Here is a 19,046-nt window from a genome sequence, read left to right as displayed (position 1 = left end):
ATTCATCAGATAGACAGGAGAGAACACTGGGAGCTGACCCTTGGACATGCCTGAATAAAAAACAATTTTTCTCTAGACAAGTGAGGAAAGTAAGTACAAGAGCTGTTTTTCTCTAAGCAAGTGAGGAAAGTAAGTACAAAAACTGTTTTCCTCTAGGGAATGAGGAAGGCTGAGTGCTGTAGTAATTTCATAGGTTCATAGGTTCATAGGCTCATACTAGGCTATCTGCCCAAGGGCATTTATAAGCCTAGCCCATAGTTATGTGGCTTTCGCCACCCCTTTAGTTTGAATAAAACTATGCCTATTATTTTGCTGTGCCTCTGTCAAGCAGTGACACTGAAGTAATCCCTGGGGTATATCTGCGATCTCCCATCCATTGGTCAAGATTCCTCTTGAACAAGGCCAGCGAGGTGCTCTGCCTCACATGTACCGGGATTTTGTTCCACAGCATAGGGAGTCTCTGGGTGATGAATCTGTCCCTCCAGCACGTTCTATTAATAACCGTGTCAAGGTTTAAGTCTCCCGCCCTTGTGGTTCTGAGGGATCTAGATTTTTTGAGGTGAAGCATATTCATCAAATCTGGGTTTGACATGGCCTTATATGTCAGGCACAGGTCACCTCTGAGCAAGCGGTATGAGACTGAATAGAGCTGGAGTTCTTTCAGTCGGGCAGCATAAGACATATTTTTGAGACCCTTTATCCTTTTGGTGAGGAACTTTTGGGGCCTTTCCAGCTGCTGCAGGTGTCGGGTCAGATACATTCCGAATGGGGCATTGTACTCAATCATAGGTCTAATGAATGATGAGTACAGGGGGACGATGACCTCTCTTGATCTAGATGTGAATCCCTTCATGATCAGGTGGGCAATGTAGAAGGTTTTCCTAACTACTTTAGCAACATGAGTGTCAAACGAAAGGCTACTGTCAACCTGGGTCCCCAGATCTCTGATGACTTCTTCTGTGCTCAGTGGATTGCCACCTATATGGTAGCTAGGGGTAACCTTGTTTTTCCCGAAGGGTATGACTATGCATTTCTTGGCGTTTAACTTTAGGCCATGGCTCTGGCACCAGTTATCCGTTTCTGTGAGGCCCTTCTGAAGGATATCTGTGTCAGATGTGTTTTCGACTATGGCCCAGTTTGCAGTCATCTGCAAACTTTGTCAGCCATAACCCTCCTGTGTTTGCTTGTACTTCAGAAAAGTAGATGCCGAACAAGAGTGGACCCAGGACTGAGCCCTGTGGGACACCACTTGTGACAGGCTTTGAGTCTGACATGGCTCCAGCAACTCTGACCCTGTGGGTTCTGTCACTTAGCCAGTTTGCAACCCATCTTGTGATGTATGGGTTTACATTCAAGCTGATGAGTTTTTTGATGATACCTGAGTGGGGTATTGTGTCGAAGGCCTTTGCCAGGTCGAGGTAGGCTGTATGGACTGCCTTTCCCTCATGAATGGCCTTGGTGACTGTCTCGAAAAAGTCAACCAAGTTTAAAAGGCATGATCTGCCTTTGACAAAGCCAAACTGGGTTGGATACAAAGTCTGCAAGTTCCCTATGTCTTTATTTATGAGTTCCATTATGATCCTCTCCATGGCTTTGCAGATAAGGCTTGTCAAGCTAATGGGACGGTAATTTCCAGGGTCGGTGGAGGCACTGCCCTTGTGAACTAGACTAGTTACAGGAAAGAAACAAGTGCAAATGTGGGCTTTTAAATCAGAAAGCTGAGAGAGAAGGAAAAATTGCCGAAACATCCAATAACTACAATTACTGGGCCAGAAACCACTCCTTATGTGGTAGATAGGCTACCTAGTGCTTACCATTCCCACTGATAAGCTAGCAGGCTCCCGTCCAACACAGAAAGGCTTGGGGGGCTCAGGAGCTTTCAAACAGTCCTGGATACAGTAAATCTGTATCTGGACTAGACTAGTTACAGGAAAGGTGGGAAACAAACACAAATGCGGGCTTTTAAACCAGAAAGTTGAAAGAAATGGAAAAACTGCCCAAACAGCCAATAAACTACAATTTCTGGGTCAGAGACTACTCCTCTTGTGGTAGATAGGCTACCTAGTGCTTACCATTCCCACTGATAAGCTAGCAGGCTCCCGTCCAACACAGAAAGGCTTGGGGGGCTCAGGAGCTTACAAACAGTCCTGGATACAGCAAATCTGTATCTGGACTAGACTAGTTACAGGAAGGGGGGAAACAAGTGCAAATGTGGGCTTTTAAATCAGGAAGTTGAGAGAGAGATGGAAAAACTGCCCAAACGGCCAATAACTACAACTTCTGGGCCAGAAGCCACTCCTTATGTGGTAGATAGGTTATCTAGGGCTTACCATTCCCACTGATAGGCTTCCCTCCAACACAGAAAGGCTTGGGGGGCTCAGAAGCTTACAAACAGTCCTGGATAGAGCAAAACTGTATCTGGACTAGACTAGTTACAGGGAAGGCAGGAAACAAGTATAATTTTTTTTGTTACAGTTAAGCAGAACACAGGGAGATTATAGCGAAGTTTTTTTTAATTTTTTTTGTAGGAAAGGGAGAAAGGAGAAACAGAAGATAATTCAAGGTTAGGAAACTAACTCAACACATTTTCTTCTGCTGTCTTTCCAATGAATGCATCACTGTAGTTAGTTTGACATAATGATGGCTTTGCATCCATATGGTCTGTTGGTAATCATCTATGCATTGTTTTAGATTTTAGTTTTGCAGAACTGTATGGAAGAACAACCATAGCAGGGCTACCCACCTTGTGGAGTGAACATCGGCTCTAGATGATTGCCACAATTGAAGTGACACCCTAACCCCATACGCAAAGACCTGAAAAAGAGATTGTGGGTGGATGGATGGAGGTGGAGTTAACTGAACTACATAGACTAGCTAGAATTTAAGCATGAACATGAATAAAAGAAAGAACATTCATAAAGAGGAAACTATACACATATAGTTGGGCTATCTCAGAAATTAATGATGATGCAAGTACTAACTAAAGAAAATCAATGGAAAAAATCACCAATATGATTAATACCATTGGTTACTAGTTAATTAGAATTAATAAAATTATCATTCAGTCAGCTATAGCAATGGAAGAAGGACCAGCGCATTCAGGCTATGTAGCAGAATAATACAGTTTTAAATCAACAGTCACTTTAGAGTGTAAGTTGGCTAGGGGTAATCAAATGTCCTGAAATAAAACCCAAGTAACACCCAGTCAATAAGGGGACTGAAAAAGCTTCCAAAACATTCAGAAAATCTGGAAGCTTTTTCAGTCTCCTTGTTGACTTGGTGTTGCTTGGGTTTTGTCTTGGTTTATTGTGTGTTTAGGTCCAAGGTTTTCTCTCTCTTCTTTTTGGAAATGCCCTGAGATGTTTATCTTTCTCAGCAGGGAGAACTGAAAAGCTATTAATGACTCCCAGTAGAGTCTACATGTAATACAGTTTATGTTTATCAGAGGCAGACAGATGGTAGGTCTGTCACGGATTATCTAGTCATGAATGTTTTGTCAGCCACTGACAGGTTGCCACCAGCCAGCTGTTAAGTTAAAACAGGGTCTATATTATGTAATCGACCGCTTAGCTTGTCGAAGGCCTAAATGTCGACAGCTAAGGGTCGAAAACTTACAATCTCGAATGGCCACATAAGCAAATTCTTTCATCGGGAAAGAATTTGCTTGGCCATGCCACACTAACATAAACTTCCAAGCCATAAAAAAGGGGGGCTGTGCCCCCCACACCTCCCCTAACTAAATATACCATCTCCGAGATTGCTCTACATTGGGGAAATGGCAAATTCCTGATAATGGCCAAACAAATTCTTTCCCGATGAAAGAATTTGCTTACCTGGCCATTCGAGATTGTAAGTTTTTAACCCTTAGCTGTCAACATTTAGGCATCCGACAAGCTAAGCATTCGATTAGATAATATAGACCCTTAAAACATATGAGTAGTTCATCCCGGCACAATCAAGCAATTTCTCATTAATGGGCTGGGTGAGGCTGAAGGTACTTATGGCTACCATGACAAATACAAACATACATTAGTCCATTACATTACATGTAAAAACATATACATCATATATAAAAAAATATTTATTTACCTTTGATCTGGTCTGAATCTTGTATCTGTAGGACACAGAAGTGGCCTCAACGGCGAAGTGATTTCATTCAGCTCCAGAGCAAATTTGGTAAACCCATAGAACTTCTCAAAATCTTTAGGCATGGTATCTAGAATAAAATGAATATGCAAGACTCATGTCTGTTTCTGAAGGAATGGAGAAATGCTACTTTTGTTATACAAATGAAGCAACATACATTGCGGAAGTTTCTATAACAGTACAGCAATGGTGCCTTATTGCCCATTTAACCCCATTCTTTAACACCCTGTCATTGCACTGCTGCTTAGCTATGCCAGACTTCCTCTTTAAGAAATGCACAACGTATGAAAGTGGCATCATGTTATGCCTACAAACCTTTACAAATTCCAGGTAAACAAGAGAAAAACAAACGGATGACATTATTACTACTACTTTGAACAAGATATCAAATTATCTTCTTATCCAAGTACTTGCTTAACGTCGATGACAGTATACACACTTCAAACCACTTAACTCACCAAGTTCCTGACTATGGAATCAGTATGATGAACCACAGTTGAGGTTATGCAGAAGAGTTCACATTCACCTGTATCACTACAAAACATGCACATAAACAAACACACACAGACAGAAAGTTTACAGCCACTGACATCTAGATTCTAAGCAATAAGACCAGAGAAGGTAGCCAGTACATCCAACTTAGAAAGTAGTCTCAGAACTTAACGTTTTTAACCAGATATTTTTTATAATATCCATATTTGTTTTTTTAATGTTAAACAGTTTTGCCACCTTATGTTTTGGTGGGTTTTGGAATGCCTGAGACACATTATTTAAAGCTCATTTTCTAAGTGGTAGAAAACAGTGTGTATGGCAAAACGAGACAGTGAAATGGGCATGAGCCAAAATAGCTTTCATCTGTCCTTGACTTTGCAGAAAAGCCCTAATTTTGTCTCATATGTTTGGGCCTGTTCCTCATAAAATGTTTGGTTTCTGACAAATTTTTGTGCATTTCAGTCACTAAATAATGACAGACTTTTAAGTTTCAGAATTCACGGCCTTCATAAAATGCATGCTACTATAAGCAATATTTAAAATCTGCTCCTCATTTCAAGCCTTTGCCTCCCATTATTTTTTTCCTTTGACGCTGATTCTTCAGCTGAATGTTGACAGCTATCCAAAATATCTCACTATTCTGCTTGACTTCTAGAAAGATCACCAATTTCTTACCATGCAACACCAGTGACAATGTAGTACGATGTTAACATTTTTGACCAGGAAATTCAGACCCAGTCTTTATTCTAGTTGCAAATACGATGGCATACATCTGGGTCTGAACATAAATTACCAGTTTTTTTACATTCTCTCTCTCACTACATTATTTCCTGTTTTGGAACAAAACCAAAACCTGATGTATGGTTACAAAAAATGATACAGCCAGGCTCCTTATTCACTGACATGCATATAGACTATTTACTCACACTAAGCACACTATGCTTTAAGTCAAGCTAGTTACAGGAAACCAAAACCAAAACCAATACTATTTTAGATGTGAAAGACACCTGCTCTTATACTGAGACTTGCCATGATTTTGCTGTGGTAAGGAACTTTGAAGATTTGTTTTAGGTCTGTTACTGCTGCTTGTTCAGAAGCCTACACTATTACTTATAGACATCACTGACTTAAACTGTCTTTATAAGTAACACTCGGGAAGGGGCAACTCTAGGACGTTCTTAGGCCTCCTCAGTTGTAGAGCTGTCTATGAATCGAAAAGGGTTAGCACGATGCAAAAACGTTCTGTGATAAGGTTTCTGCTTTGCGTTAAGTGTTCTGAATCCCAGGGTTTGTCTTGACTAGACATGATTCAATTATTAATCTTATTATGAACACTTACTTTCAGTCTAAGACTTTTAAAAGGGTGGACAACACTAACTGCTGTCTTTCAAATTACCTGAAGACACAAAAAATAAGGTTGCCTTCATTTCCTTGGATACTCTTCCGGTTTATGACACACACTGCATTTGGAACCACTACCTAAAATGTAAGACAGAATCCCCAGGAACAACTTACTAAACACAAGTCTGTGATAACACAATCTGACCAGAGTTCATATCATGGTTCCATCTCCCTCAAACATAGCTCTGGCTAGGAATTATGGAGATCTGAAAACTTCCTTGAGCTGGGTTACCCTTCCAAATGCTACTAATGGAAACAGTCTAAGTCATCGCAGAATATTTATAAGAAGAGGTGTTGGTATCTGAAAAGGCAGCTTTGAGAGTTCACAATCATCTAAGTACATACAGCTTTATATTGCAGCTGTTGGCACTATGTTATTTGTATTCTGACTCCATTCCAACACAAATCACACATCGTACAGCACCTGCAAACCTATATTAGTTAGCACTTCCATTCCAAGAAATAATTAACACAAATATTCCTCAGTGCTGTAATGCTAATATTTATTTGCAAATACAAGCACACATCATTTTCTAATGATCTGAAGGTCCTGATATATGGCCAGGGCAGTCTGCTGTCTGCTGCCAGCAACCCAATCAACTCCACAAAGTCTTACTCCAAACAGTATTCATGCCAGGAGTCATGTAGATGGAAATTAACATTGAGGCAATACATGAATGCAGCACCCATGACATTAAGGTACAGTGGCCATTATGTCCTGTGCATTTGCACTGTTAACTACAAATATTAGAAAATTTATAAAAAAGCCACCAATGAGGAAATACAGAGGTGGAAAACAATCCTTTATTAATAATCTCACAGATGCTCTCTGATTCTGCAGGAAAATCCATCACCATAATAGTATCCTTTACGAAGTCATTCACCCCCAGTAACTATCATATTGATAACACATCCCTTAGAGTTGACTCAGTAGTCAGGGACTTAGGGACACACACAGATAGTAATACAGCCTTTGACCATGACATGTGTACAGTAGTGATGAAATTGTTCTATGTTGTGAAACTTATAAACAAAGGTATGGCATCCAAGTCCCAGGAAGTCATTGTTCCACTGTATTTGGCATTCATCAGACCTATCATTGAGTACAATGCTCCCCCTTTGGTATGTACCAAACCAGGCACATCCAACAATTGGAATGTCCACAGACGTTCCTCACTAAAAGAATACAGGATATAAGTAATATGTCCTATGCAGACTGCCTCAAGGCCCTATCCCTGTATTCTGTCTCCTACAGGATTTTCAAGGGAGATCTATGGCTGGCATACAGGGCATTGTCAAACCTCACTCTGATGGACCTCCTGCATATCCACAAAACAAACAGCACCAGAATTACCCATTCTAAAGACCTAAACCTTGACTATAATATAAACAGGACCTGCTGGAGAGACAGGTATGTATCCCAGAGACTAACCCGTCTATGGAACAGGCTCCCCATCCATATGAAGCAGAGTTCCTCCCTAACCCAATTCAAGTGCAACTTGGACAACTGGAGGGGTAACAGGAAATGCATCCCTGGTTTGGCACCCATCTCTCTAATGGACACAGGCAAGCTGTAAATGGTTCATCTCTTAGGCCTCTGCTTGTAAATGTTTCATTTCCCAAGCCCCTGCTTACACTTACCAAGGGTATCAGAACTTACCAGAGATTTGGGATACATGGCTAGGCTTAAAAAGGGCCTTGAGGATGTTAGTCTAGTAAACACCTATGAACCTAAATTTGCATTAGCAAGTTTTATATATAGGATTTTTTTAAATGGAAGACCAAACAAGCCATTAATTAAAAAAAAAAAAAAAAAAAAAAAAAAAAAAAACATCCAGCAGCACAACCAGTACTGTAATACTTGCAACATCTCTTGAAATTAATTTTACCTTTACTCTGTCACCATTTAAGACCAAGCTTATGGCATTACAGCTATACTGCAGCCAGTACACAATTGCAGATAAATTAAAAATTTGTAGGAATACTTGTCTGTACATATTCTGGGATAGATACTTAGATATGTATGAATCCAGCACAAAGATTCATATAACTAAAGGTCTGTTAGTCTAACAGCAGAGGCACAGAAAGACACAAATACAACTTAGCTAGCATTCCTAAAGGGCAGCAATGTCAAGGACAGCAATCAAAAAAACAAAGCCAGATCAGGATGAGCATGTCCATTCTCATCAATATGAAGTTCACTGCCATTAGACGCTATGCAGTTCAAAACTTGCAACTTTCCCAAGCTATTACCCCCCCCCCCCTTTATCTATAATACTCCCTCCCTCATGGGAATATACCTCTGATAAATACGGCCCCAAATGAAGACCTAGATCTTGGTTTTATACATCCATCTTACACAGTGTCTTGTAAACGTGTTCAGTGAATCTCAGGTATCTCTGCACAAATATTATCAAAGCTGAACCATGAAAACAGTCCTCAGAGACAGCCAGCTTCCTGGCTGAGTGTGTTCTAGGCTAACAGAGCCAAGTTTTATGTTTCTAATAACATTTATTTTATGCTGTGAATCATTCAGTTAGATAGAGTCACTTTAGAAACTTGAAACTCAATTTTTTTATTGGACAAAGAAATGGCAAGTATTTTCTAAATTATTTTCTTTAGTCCAAATTTGTACACATGATATCTGAACTATTTGTGGACATTTCTTTTGAATGAATGGAAAGGAATACAAGGCAGGTGGGCTGACTAGTTGAAGTCTGTCTTAACAGCTTCAGGCATAAAATGTATTTATTTAAAAGAAAACTTTGTTTGTAAGTAAACAAGGTATTGAGGATTCATGAATAAAGCTTGAAGTTCTAAAACTACCCAATATAACATTTAAAAGAAAATGTCTTTTCAAACACAAGCATTTCAACTCTGCACTTGAAGCTGGCTCAGAAGCAGGAAGCGTGAGATTTTTAAGACCAATGTATACACATTTCTCAAAAAAGTATCCTTTAGAGGAGGTCTGCATTATGAAGGCCTTACATACTTTTTAAAAATGTCAAAAGCAACACATTGGAGCACTGTTGTTATCTAAATATAACAGCTATATGCACTTTATAAAATAATAACTGAGGCCCGTGTCAAACAGAGAAAGGCTATCTAATACTAATGGCACTGGAACTCTGTACGGATCCAAACCTTTAGAAGCAGTCCAACTAGAAAATATCTACTTGCTCTTCTCCATCTTTCTAGTACTGGTCTTTGGATAGACACAATAATCTGTACTACTTTAGAGGTGTAAATAAAGTAGACAGTTGTAGAATTGAAAAAAATAGAGTTATACAGAGGGAGTGGAAATATAGGAGTTTGCTGGAGGGATGGAAAAAGGGGACAATGGAGATTGACAGAGCTCTCTGTGAGATGAAGCTTGTGCAATAGAAACCAAATTTGAGAGACTCCCCTAGGAGATTAGGCCAACATAGGGCCATGTTAATGACTTTAGACTTTTTCTGTCTAGCTTTCTGAGATAAGGGCTGTGCTATTGGAACCAAACTTGATAAGGCCAAAATTTAGTACAGAGAATGACTTTTAACTTGCTCTTTCTGGCTTTCTGAATGCTTTTTAAAATAAGGGAAACTAGAAAAAAATATATATGAATGTAAAGGGCCCATTTATAGACAACAGCATTCCTGGGACAGTTAAGCGATAAGGAAAAAGAAGTTGCTGTCATTGTTAATAAATGGGGATGCAAACAGGTTGCAGTTAGACTTCCCACACTAACCGAATATCTTTTGTGCCAGTGGTAGGGTGGCATGCCATCAGAAAGTGACAGCTGATCCTGACCACTATACAACTGTCCCTTGAAGAAGAGAGCCTTGAAAGGCCTGGAATTTGAGGAGAACTGCCCTAATTTCCAGAAAACTGAAGCGCAAACTGGCCTGTGACTGTGACCATACACCTTGGACAGTGTGCCCTTGACAATGCCTCTTCAGCCTAGGGGATACCTACAGTGGCAACTGGGGATTTGGAATGCACGGCATAGTAACATTTCGGGTGTGTGGTCACCACTTCAAGATGTAATCTTCAGGGATTGTGAATTTGTATTTCAAGTTTCCCAGTATCCATTGGTTGGGGCCACTGAATTTTCAGTCCATCAAAGAACTCTCATAAAATACCCTGCAAAGTGAGCCATATACAGTGCCACTGCCTTTAGTCCAAAGGCTGTTAGACAAAGAAAGGCCATTACTGACTAATACTGAAGACTTTCTGAGATCAGGTTTTGTAATGGAAGGATCCTTTCGGTGGGCAGACAAGTCCCCCCACCATAGTATGTCTAAGCTAAAGTCTATGATTGTGAGTATTTGGAAAAGCCCCAAATGGGTCTTTGTAGTGTTCAGTATAATCCTCAAGGACTGAAATGGGTTGAGTAGACACTCCTGAACAAATACCAACCAGCTCAATGAGGGAGCAGTCAGTAGCCAGTTGTCTAGCTATGAAAACACCCTTATCCCTTGTTAGCACTAGTTTACTAAAACTACAGATATGCATTTGGTGAACTCTCTGAGGATGAGCTGGGAACAAATGGCAGACATGCTGCTAATGACAGGCTCCTATTCAGACAAGGAGAAGCCTTCTGGAGTCCTCTTCAATCTTATTGTAAAGATAGGCATCTTAGAGATCCAAAGAATACATTCAGAATCATTCTGACTGACAGAAAAAATAGAGTAATAACCTAATCTTTTCAGTTCTGCTGAAACTACTGGATGTCTCTTTTCTTAATGTAGTTTAAAACATTTTTTGTGCTGCCATGTCTGCAAATGGAGGGACTGGGCTGTCAATCATCCTGAAAGTTACCTTAGTTCCGTTGGTTCCTTTCAGAAATCTGATTATTGTACTGTTGTCAGTCACACCTAAAGAGCTGACACAGACCAGTAACCCTACAGAATATGAACTTTTACATCAATAGTTGAAAAGGTCTTCCATTCCCTTTCCATAATTTACAGATCAGTTTTGACATTTAGTCCAAAACAAGTGGACCCATCAAAGGGACATTTTCAGAGGTGGGTTAGGCATCCTTCACAAAATCTTTTAACCAGAACCAGGCATGATGGTGTAAAGCAATGCCAGTGCCCACAGCCTGGGCCAAATCCTCAGCTGAGTAGTAAGGCAGTTCTCACTGTCATCACACATCCAATGTTTACTATCCACCAGAGGAAAACTTTTTTTTAGTCTGCTTGGGGTATAAAAGTACTTATGCAAAACATTCTAAGCAAAGATCCTAAATATTCTTAACCTTATTGCATATTTGGGAGCCATACCTATGTCCTCCCATTGTTTCTTTGTGAATTGCTTATCGAATCTCTCTTCCCAATCTTTTCTAACCTCCTCTGACTGAGTCCTATAGTTATCATCCAATATTTTATATGCTCTACTAATTATCTCTTTTTTAACAGCAACTTCTGTTCTAGATTCAACTAAAAAGTCAACTAGTTCCGGTTTTTCACTTAGGATTCCCTTATCCCTTTTGTTTTGCCTATACTCTGACATCAATTCCCGATAGGAAAGAGTGTCTAGCCTACATTAAAATTTCTTCTTGACCACTTCCCTTTCTACTACCTTTCCCTATTTATTTGTTCCCAATACCTTGGTTCTTTTGCCAGCTTCTTCCAGTAAATTCCAGCCCCAACTCGACTATTCTCTGTACCCCTAATTGCAGTCATCCCTATTGGCAGAATCTCCTTTCTCCATTCCTGTGTTTTCTTAGTTCTTAGAATACTTTCTGCTACTTTATGAATATAATACTCTGTATAACTGTTGTTATATTCCTTAAGAATCTTTATCGAAAATACCACTCTAGCCTTATTTCTTGAATTTTTCCTCTGCTTAATCATCATCCCTTTACACTTTGAACTGCAGCTTTCTATTTCCATTATGTATAACAGCCTTAACTATGTAGCTTTGAAATAACCCTTCAAATCAGGTAATCCTAAACCAATTTGTTCTATTGGAAGAATCAACTTATCCCACTTGACTCTTGCACTCTTCCCCTCCCAAATAAAATCCTTCAACTCTTTATTAATTACTATCCACAACTTCTTTGGTTGATAAAAATATGCTTGACCTATGTTTATAACTAAAGGGACTAAAACATTTTTACTGCTTATATGTCTTAATTAATGTTATATTCTTAACAAGCTTGGAACTATCTCAGAATGTTCCACAACACTGAGATGTCCTTTTTGGTTTTATCAAGTACAAAATAGTATCACCTGCAAACAAGGCCACATTTTCTTGACTGTCATACCAATTATATCCTTGAATTTCTGAGTCCTTTATTTTGTCAATGGTTCTAAATATAATTCAAATTACAAAAGGGAAAGAGGACAGCCCTACCTGGTTCTCCTGTTCAGACTCAACTTATCAGGGAGGATCCTTCTTACTTTGATTTTTGCCTTCACCCTTCATATATCCTTCTAATTAACCTTATTATTGTTTCAGGGAATGCAAATGCTTCTATTGCCCTATTCATAAAATCTCAGCTTACTCTGTCGAATGTTTTCTCTGCATCAAGACCCACTAACAACATAATTGTTTTACTAATGTTGTCAAATGTTTGCCTCCCCTCCACAAAACCACACTGATCCATATCTATCAATTTTGGCAACACCTTTGCCATTCTCTTAACCATTATAGACAAACACTTTATAACTATGCTTTAAAATTGAAATAGGCCTAAATGAAGCTGGATCTGATGGGTCTTTACTGTCCTTAAATATTACAGCCACCACAGCTTTTTTTCCAGGATACTGGTGCTTCCCTTCCTTTTAAAATACTGCTAAACAAAATGCTCCAGACCTTTATTACTTTCCTTCCTCATAGCTTCCAAACTTGCCATGTAATACCATCTATTCCTGGAAACTTTCCTGGAGATTGGTTAAACATCACCATTTTTATCTCATTTTCTCCTGTCTTAACTGTTAATTGTTGAGCCTCATCTACCTCTAACCTTGGCATATTAAGTCTTCCATAAATATTTCCATTTGTGCTTTTTCTTGATTTGCCCATTTCCCTGTTTTATACAAATTTTAATAACATTTATGAAATATCACTGATACCGTTACAGAGCTGAGATCCCTTATAAGATCCTCCAAAGCTAGCTACAAAAACAAAATTGACACTAAATCCAAGGACAACCACAAAGCATTCTATAGCTATGTCAAGAATCTAGATTACATCACCCAGATCTGCTCTGAGTTACAGCACAAAGGCACGAAAATTACAGAACCAACTGATATTGCCAACATCCTGGCAGATAGGTTCAGTGCTAACTTTAACCCCCTCTCACCCCCTAAAGGGCCAATATCTATACAGGAAGAATGCAGAGTCCCTGTAATCACAACTACGCAGGTAAAAGCTGCACTCTCTAAAGACAAAAACACAGCATACATGGGACCGGACAACATCCTAGGCTGTGTTTTACACGAACTTCACAATGAACTGGCTTCCCACTTAAGCACCATGTTCAATAATAGCCTCACAGGCTTTGTGCCCACTGAATGGTGCACAACAGTTATCCCACTCCGCAAAGGGGAAGCCACCACTTATCCCGGAAACTATCGACCTATTAGCCTGATGAGCCTGGTCTGCAAGGCCATGGAACGTATCATCATGGAACTCATAAACAAAGACATTGGTAACCTCCAAACTCTGGATCCCACCCAGTTCGGGTTTGTGAAAGGCAGATCATGCCTCCTGAACCTGACCGACTTCTCTGAGGCAGTCACCAAAGCCGTGGATGAGGGTAAGGTGGTTCACACAGCCTATCTTGACCTCGCCAAGGCTTTCGACACAATCCCCCATTCTGGAATTATAGCTAAACTCACTAAACTAAGTATAAATCCCTATGCCACAAGATGGGTTTGCCAACTGGCTCACTGACAGAACCCACACTGTAAAAGTTGCAGACTTCAAATCTGACCTCAAAGCAGTGACAAGTGGAGTACCACAGGGTTCCGTCCTGGGACCTCTCCTGTTTGGTATCTACTTCTCTGAAGTACAGGCTAACACAGAAGGCCTCTGGCTAATGAAGTTCACAGATGACTGCAAACTAGGAGCTATAGTCAAGTCCCCAAATGATGTGGACATCCCACAGAAGGGCCTCACTGAGACAGATGCCTGGTGGCAGAGCCATGGCCTCAAGCTCAATGCCAAAAAGTGCAGTGTCATCCCCTTTGGTAAAAATTTTGTACCCATGAACTACCACATAGGCAGCAATCTACTTAACACCGAATGCGTGATAAGAGACCTTGGGACCAAGGTGGACAGTAGTCTCTCCTTTGATAGTCACATCACCACAGTAGTCAGGAAGTCCTTCTGCGTGGCACACCTCATCATAAAAGGGTTCTCATCCAGGAAAAAAGAGGTCATTGTTCCCCTCTACTCGTCACTCATTAGACCCATTATAGAGTACAATGCCCCTTTTGGAATGTATCTCACAAGACATCTGCAGCAGCTGGAAAGGTCACAGAAGTGCCTCACAAAGAGGATTACTGGCCTCAAACAAATGCCCTACACTGACCGCCTCAAAAAACTCCATCCTTACTCTGTAGCATATCGCCTACTCCGAGGTGATCTCTGCCTAACATATAAAGCTATGTCAAACCCAGAGCTGTTGGACATACTACACCTAAAGAAATCCCAATCCCTTCGAGCTACATGCTCTAGGGACCTAAACCTTGTCACCACAATAAACAGGACACGCTGGAGGGATAGATTCCTGTCCCAGAGACTTCCTATTCTTTGGAACAAGCTACCCATCTATGTCAAGCAAAGTTCTTCATTAGCACTCTTCAAGAAAAATCTTGATGAGTGGATGGGAAATAGGAAATACACCCCGGGGATCACTTCTGCGTCTCTGCTGGACAGTGGCACAAGCTATGGAACCTTAATGGCTAGGCTTATGTAGGTCTTAGGGCCGACAGCCTAGTACCAACCTATGAACCTATGAACCTATGAACCTACAGGATATCTGGTTATTTTCTTTGTTATAGATTCCCTAATCTTGACAATAGCCCTTTCTACTTTCTGTTGCCTAAGCTGTGCTAAAAGTTTTTGTGCTCTAGTTTTATCAAAAAACTATTGCTTAAAAGCAATCTTTCTAAACTCGTGCATATTATCCAGGTACTCCCTTATTTTCTTTTTAACACTCTGCAGTAGTGCCTCTTCTTGTTCTGTGAGATTCCCCTAATTCTGCCATAGTTTAACCTTTGTCAGCCTCTCTAAATAATTTTTGTTACTTCTTAATGATGCGCCTTTTTCTTTTATTTCCACCCTACTTTTAAACTCCACTTTCATTTTATTCCACTCACTAGCTATAACTTCTGTAGTAGTTTTTATCTTCCTTAACTCCTGAACAATTTCCATTACCCATTCCTTAAATTCATCTCTTTTTAACAGATAGATGGGGAAGCTCCAGTGTCTCATTTTTACTTTAATACCCTGTATTTTTATCTTAGTTATCACTGGAGTGCGATCTGAACTAGTTATTGGGTTGTCAAGGTTCACAATTAAATACTATTTTTTCTGTGAAATATAATTTCTGTCTAGACTATCCCAGTTATTGTACCTTGGGGAGTAATATGTAAATTCCCTTAGAGTTCCTATTACTGAATTCATGTCTTCCATTCCAAATACCTTCAGAAATCTATCCTCTTTTGTTATATTTTCTTTCTAGGCTCCTACATCCTCAATGCTGCAAACCATATTCCAGTCCCTAACTAAAAGTAATACTCCTTTGCTGAAAGCTAATTGTTACCCCAAAAACTTTCTTAAGCTCCATACTACTTAAAAGGTGGATTATAAGCACATGCCAGTATAATCTTCAACCCTTGCCAGTACCAGAAATCTATCACTATTATCTTTTTTCCTCTTCTATCACTATTGAAGTTCATCTAGCAATTAATAAAAACTACCCTTTCCTTTGCCCCTGACATTCCTCTGACTATTCCTCCCGAAATCCTTTATTTATCAAATTCACATGCTCAGTTCTTTACAAAAATGTTTCCTGGAGCATTGCTATTTGCACTCTGCATTTCTTTTTCTTAATGTAATTAAATATTCTTTCATTTTTGCCTATACCTGTGAGACCATTCACATTCCAAAATAATATGTAAAGTGGTGCCATTATAATAAAAATTAATTATTCCCACGTATTATATATGGCAGCTTTTTAAAATGTTTATCTTCAGCCTTTGTGGTACATTTACCCACTAATGTTTGGCAGGTGGATATTTTACACATTTTTTTTTTCTTGTCATCTCCATTTGAACCTATGTTGTATTTTAAAGTACTTTTTGTTTTAATGAAAACCCTCAAACAATCCCCCATAATTCCTTAACTTAATACAAACGCAACATTATGTACATCTTCAAATAATGAAGCTTAACCCTCCAAAATAAGAACAGCTGTCCCAAACAGACAATTACAAATACAGGCCATTTCTAACCTAAAATTAAGGATGTTCATCGTGTTTCACTGTTGCAGTCATTACTCTTGGGTTATCCTGCTGGCAGGCTGCCCTCAGTCGTCCAGAAACGCAAAGTCTAGGTCCGGCGTCGGTTGCTGTCACCTCTTCCCTGACGTCAGTGCGCCAGGGGTATAAAAGATGCAGCCAACGCCATTTTCTCCAGTCTTTCTTGCCACGCGGTGCCCGAAGCAAAAGCAGTTCGCAAGTGCCGGTTAGTCGACTCCTGAGATTTTCAAATCCGAATTTCAGAACCGAAGTCTTCATTAAAGCTAAGTACCCTGAAGGGGAAACTTTCTTCTTGCTCCAGACCGATGTCAGAAAAAGTTAACAATTGTATTTCTTGTGGGAAGCAAATACCTCATAAGAATTTTCACTCTTACTGTATTCCTTGCTTAGACCCTAATCACAACATTGCTAGTTGTCAGTTTTGTGCTAGATTTAACCAACGCACTATTAAGCGTTGGTTCGATTTTGTATTTCATTACTTTGGCCGAAGATTTAATTATATAATGCTGTCGGAACAGCCGGCGACCGGAGTTTACAAAAAAACGCAAGGACAAGGAAAAGGATAGGCATCCGAGGTCCAAAACCAACGACGAGTCCTCTGCTAGGCCAGTCGCCGGTTCACCGGTTCTCAGTGAGGCGCTTTCGCAGCCCCTGACACCCGCTACTTCAGAGCCACAGGCCGCTTCCAACTCCCATGTGGAGCTGACTGGGCCTCTGGATACTCAAGGTACTGGACACTCAGAAATCATTCCCTCAGATGGGTCCGGAGCCGCTGAGCAGGCATTGGCTTCTGAGGGTGTCTTCAGACCTACACAACTATATATTAAGCCATCTTCAGCTTCAAAGACAAAGACTAAAGCAGCTCTAAAGACAAAGAAACAAGTACAGCATTCTCCTACTCAGTCCACCATGCCTAAAAAACAGATGCTCAAAATGGCCGAAGACCTTATTACTTTGATCAGGGGCTCCCATCCCCTGCCTGATAAGAGGCCTAGGCAAGAGACAGAGTGTTATTCTTCTGATTAGGTTTCTATTTCCTCTGAATCCTCTTCTGAACAGGATTATTCCATGCTTCCCTATGAGGATTCTGATGCGGAAGAATCAATTCCTTCAGCCTCTCCTCCTGAGAATTATTCTTTTGGGGAAACCCTGCATACCATGAGGGAGCATTTCCACTGGAAGAGCCAAGATTATTCTGAATCTAAGAAAAGGCTCAGAGACTTTCTGCTACTTCCTCAGCACAGACCCCTTGCTATTCCACCTGTTTTAGACATTGTAGATGATGTATTTTCAGAGTCCGGCCTGTCCTCTGACTCTTTTTGCCCCCTGCACCTGCTAAGCCAGACAGATACTACAGGGCTCCGGATTCTCATAAATTCCTATATAAAAAACCTGTTGCTGATCCAGAAACTATATCTCAGGGTCCCAAAGGGGTTAAAGCCTCCATTGCAAAAAAACCTTGTCCCCTCTGATAGGGATTCTAGGGCTCTAGACAGATGGGGGAAAAAAGTATACACTTCTGCTACCTTGGCTGTAAGGGCTTTAAATTGTCAGTTTCATATGCTTAAATATCAGCAATATTTAATGTCACTGCTTAAACAGAAATTGTTGACAAATACTGAATGTTCCGAGAACAAGGAATTGCAGGATTTATTGCATGCAGCTGAACAAGTGGGAAAGCATACTTTGCAATGTGGTTATGATTCACTGGAGGCCTCGTGCAGGGCTGCTGTCACAGGTTCTGTTATTAGAAGGCATGCTTGGTTAAAGGAACATAATCTGCCTGATCATGTTAAAGGAAAATTATTAGATACACCATTGCATCATGATACTTTGTTTGGTACTAAAGAAGAAGAGGTTTGGAAAAAATGGAGGATAAAGCAAAATCCATGCAGACAGTCAAGGATTTCTTACAGGTACAGCCACCCAGGTTTAACAGGAACTGGCCTTCTAAAAATTGGTCCTTTTCAGTGTCAGACAGACCACAAAGAGGCAGATACAGGCGTTCCAGAGGCAGACCTCAGCCCCAAGGCTCATACAGGCCTAAACAATGGGGTGCTCCTACCTCCAAAAGCGGAGAAGACAAATCACAACCTTACAGGAAACAGTCACAATGACTTTCCTCTGCCAGATCCAAGCACTTTTCTTTTGGCAGCCCTCTTAGGGGGGAAACTAGCACTTTTTTCATCAAATTGGCAAATGATTACCCAACACAAATGGGTCCTGAACATAGTGTCCCAAGGCTACAGGTTCCATTTTCACACTCTACCAAGGTCAAAAGGTATGCCAGACCTGCCACACAATCAATGGGCAGAGGCACAAAAACTAATTACAGCCCTCAAAGACATGAGGGCCATTCAGCAAGTACCACAAGAAGAGCAGGGGCAAGGATTTTACTCCAGACTTTTCCTAGTATTCAGGAAGGACAGAACCTGGAGGCCAATACTGGACCTGTCTATACTAAATACATTTCTGGAAGTTCCAAAATTCAAGATGTTGACTCTACAGCAGCTACTGCCCATGCTGGGCA

General features: G+C 40.3%; 1 protein-coding gene across 5 annotated transcripts in view; it reads right to left on the bottom strand.

Annotated features, from left to right (window-relative positions):
* OSBPL3 (oxysterol binding protein like 3) overlaps positions 1-19,046 on the bottom strand; it is a 2,414,360-nt gene that overhangs the window by 207,860 nt on the left and 2,187,454 nt on the right. For all 5 annotated transcript variants that reach the window (XM_044066857.1, XM_044066855.1, XM_044066859.1 and 2 more), the window contains one exon: positions 4,090-4,216. In XM_044066857.1, the coding sequence (XP_043922792.1) occupies positions 4,090-4,216 (127 nt within the window). The remainder of the gene's footprint in view (positions 1-4,089; positions 4,217-19,046) is intronic.

The sequence above is a fragment of the Protopterus annectens genome, chromosome 3.part1 (genome assembly GCF_019279795.1).
Source record: "Protopterus annectens isolate FY-2018-M chromosome 3.part1, PAN1.0, whole genome shotgun sequence".
Taxonomy (NCBI): domain Eukaryota; kingdom Metazoa; phylum Chordata; order Ceratodontiformes; family Protopteridae; genus Protopterus; species Protopterus annectens.
Note: the sequence above shows the minus strand (reverse complement) of the source record. Positions and strands in the feature narration are given on the sequence as shown.